Genomic DNA, 2953 nt, shown 5'->3' with positions numbered 1-2953 from the left:
GTCAGGCTGGGGGGGGGTCCCGGGGGAGGAGCTCGGCCCCTCTTGCTGGTGTAGGTCCCAACCAGCTCAGAAGGCCCTCAGGTTGTCTGGGCAACGAGAGGGCAGGAAGCGGCTGGAGCAGCTGGAACTTGTCCCTGGGCCCGCAGGTGCCCAGGGACACAGCCGCCTGCCCTGGGATTGCTTCTCCCTCCTCCCATGAGCCCTCTGTCCCCCAGGTCTACATCCGCTATGCCCCCCACCCACATGCCCCTGGCCCTGGGCTCCGTGCTGCTGCTGCTGCTACAGCTGCTGTCCCCCACATCTGCCTTCTTCCCCAACATCTGGAGCCTCCTGGCCGCCCCTGGCTCTGTCACCCACCAGGACCTGACGGAGACGGCGGCTCTCAATGTCACTCTGCAGCTCTTCCTGGAGCGGCCACCCCCGGGCCGGCCCCCCCTGCGTCTTGAGGACTTCCTGGTGAGTGTCCCTGGGTCCTGTCACATGCCAGCCCAACCCGGGCGGCCCTGAGGCCTCTACTCCCTGAGGTCCTGCTTGCCTGTACCCTCCTCTCTGCCCCCTGCAGCCACAGCACCCAGGATCCCTGGTCCTGAAATCGAGTCCCTCCTGCTGGTGAAGGTCCTGGGCGACCCAGAGGGGTGCCCGCCGTGCCCTTCCACACAGCCTTGCGTGCCAGGTCCCGAGGAGGCGTGGGCAATGGCCCAATCCCAGGGGCTTCCCTGAGCCCATCCCCTGCCCTCTCCCAGGGCCGCACCCTCCTGGCCGATGACCTCTTTGCCTCCTACTTCGGACCTGGGTCCCCTTCCCGGCGGTTCCGAGCAGCCTTAGGCGAGGTGTCTCGTGCCAATGCAGCCCAGGACTTCCTGCCAACTTCCAGGAACGACCCTGACTGGCACTTCGATGCCGAGCGGCTGGGCCAGGGGCGCACACGCCTGGTGGGGGCTCTGCGGGAGGCCCTGGGGGCGGCCCAAGCCGGCGACCACGCCCTGGCCCGGCAGCGCCTCGGGGCAGCCCTCCATGCCTTGCAGGTGAGCGGGACTGGGGGTCATGGGCACAGGGCCCTTCACTGCCAGTCTTCCCGTCTCCCGGGCGGTGCCTGCTGACCAGGCCTCTGGAAGGGGCCGGGGCCCTGTCTGCCAAGGCCCTGAGGCCACCCCTGCTCCCCGCGCCCACAGGGCAGGTGAGGGCTGGCCGCGAGACAGCCTGTGCCCGCCCCTCTCCTTCCCCGGGCAGGACTTCTACAGTCACAGCAACTGGGTGGAGCTGGGGCAGCAGCGGCCACACCCGCACCTCCTCTGGCCACGGCAGGAGCTGGGGAGCCTGGCACAAGGTACGGCCACCTCGCCTCCTCTCTGGAATGCCCTCCGAGGCCTCGCAGCTCGACCCGAGGCCAGGCCGTCGGGTGGCTTCCCTGCGGTCGCCAGGGAAGGACGGCCAGGCCCAGGCTGCAGGCCCCGCGGGGTCCCTCCCACACGCTTCCCCGCCCACCGGGTCCGCGGGGCTTTCTCTCTCGGTCCCTCAACCTCCCAGCTGAGCAAGGAACGCAGCCGCCTCCTGTCCGACCGCTCACTTCCTGTGCACGGTGCGCAGGGGTTGGCCCCACTCTGCGGGCGCCCCTGGCACGTCCCAGCCGCAGATCCTGTCTCACCATCAGCCCCTGGGCTCCAGGGTCAGTTCAGGGAGCCTAGGGGGCGCCTGGGATGGCTCCCTGAGGGCTGGCGCCTCCGCAGCGGAAGAAAAGCTGAAGTTTGGGTGGACAGGGTTAGGGTCGGGGCGGCAGGGTCTTGGGCTCTAGACCTTGCCCCTCCCTTTGCAGTGGGAGATCCTACCTGCGCCGGCTGTGAGGAGCTGAGCTGCCCTGGGAACCTGCTGGGTTTCCCACGCCTCACCTCTGGCTACTTCGGAACTTATCCCTCCAAGCCTCCAGGTACCAGACAGAAAAGCCCTTAGAAGTAAGGGAGAGTCACCCCCTTTCCCGGACCCTGTCCCCAGGGCCCTCGGGGTCCTCGCCCCACTTCCTGGAAGGGAAGGGCTGGGTGGATGAGGGCCTGCCGAGTGCCAGGACTTGTTGGGGAGGGGCGGGAGCAGCTAATGAGACCTCCATTGCCTGAGGGCAGCTTCTGGGGATGGACTGGGGGCCGGGGATCCCTCATGTGCTGTGGGATGACCCTCCAGAATGTCATCACTTCCTGCCGGTCCTTCGCTGAGCAGTGAGAGGGCCAGGCCCGCTCAGAAAGGCCCCATCTCTTGGGGGGCAGTGGGTTTTCTACTCCCACCTCCGGATCCCTTTCCCCACCCAGGAAAGTGCAGCCACGGGGGCCGTTTCGACCAGAGCAGCTCTCAGCCACCCCGGGGAGGCATCAACAAGGACAGCACAGCCCCGGGCTTCTCCCCACACCACACGCTCCACCTCCAGGCTGCGGAGCTGGCCCTTCTGGCTTCCACCCAGGCCTTAGGGCTCCTGCGGAGCCGCCTGGGGGACCGCGGCTTCTCCAGGTGAGTGGCCCTGGGGCGGCTCCCTAGGAGCTCCCTGGGGAGCTGAGAAGCCGGGGCTGGGAACAGTGGGCAGACCCGCCATGTGGCTCTCCGCAGGCTGCTGGACATCACCCCTGCCTCCAGCCTGAGCTTTGTGCTGGACACCACGGGCAGCATGGGCGAGGAGATCACCGCCGCCAAGATCCAGGCTCGCCACATTGCGGAGCAGCGGCGGGGCGGCCCCATGGAGCCTGCCCACTACGTGCTGGTGCCTTTCCATGACCCAGGTGGCCGGTCTGGCGGGAGAGTGGAGGGAAGGAAAGCGGCAAAGGTGTGCCGCGGGCGGTGGGCCTGTGCTTACCGCGAACAATCGCCGCTGCGTCCACTGCTCCCAAAGGGCAGCAGGTCACAGTGCTTCCCCAGCACCCACGCTTAGGCAGTGGCCCTGCTTTCTTGGGCTCCATTTTCAGGTCTACTTTCC

At 67.9% G+C, this 2953-nt stretch overlaps 1 protein-coding gene across 1 annotated transcript in view; it reads left to right on the top strand.

The window, feature by feature from the left end:
- Positions 1-13: 13 nt before the first annotated feature.
- The window catches only part of VWA7 (von Willebrand factor A domain containing 7), an 8056-nt gene continuing 5116 nt past the window's right edge, over positions 14-2953 (top strand). Inside the window, exons 1-6 of the mRNA XM_006772858.2 lie at positions 14-456; positions 744-1025; positions 1231-1327; positions 1814-1924; positions 2298-2493; positions 2590-2759. Of these exons, the coding sequence (XP_006772921.2) occupies positions 196-456; positions 744-1025; positions 1231-1327; positions 1814-1924; positions 2298-2493; positions 2590-2759 (1117 nt within the window). The 5' untranslated portion in view covers positions 14-195. The remainder of the gene's footprint in view (positions 457-743; positions 1026-1230; positions 1328-1813; positions 1925-2297; positions 2494-2589; positions 2760-2953) is intronic.

Source organism: Myotis davidii, unplaced genomic scaffold (assembly GCF_000327345.1).
Source record: "Myotis davidii unplaced genomic scaffold, ASM32734v1 scaffold1006, whole genome shotgun sequence".
In the NCBI taxonomy this organism is placed as follows: Eukaryota; Metazoa; Chordata; class Mammalia; order Chiroptera; family Vespertilionidae; genus Myotis; species Myotis davidii.
Note: the sequence above shows the minus strand (reverse complement) of the source record. Positions and strands in the feature narration are given on the sequence as shown.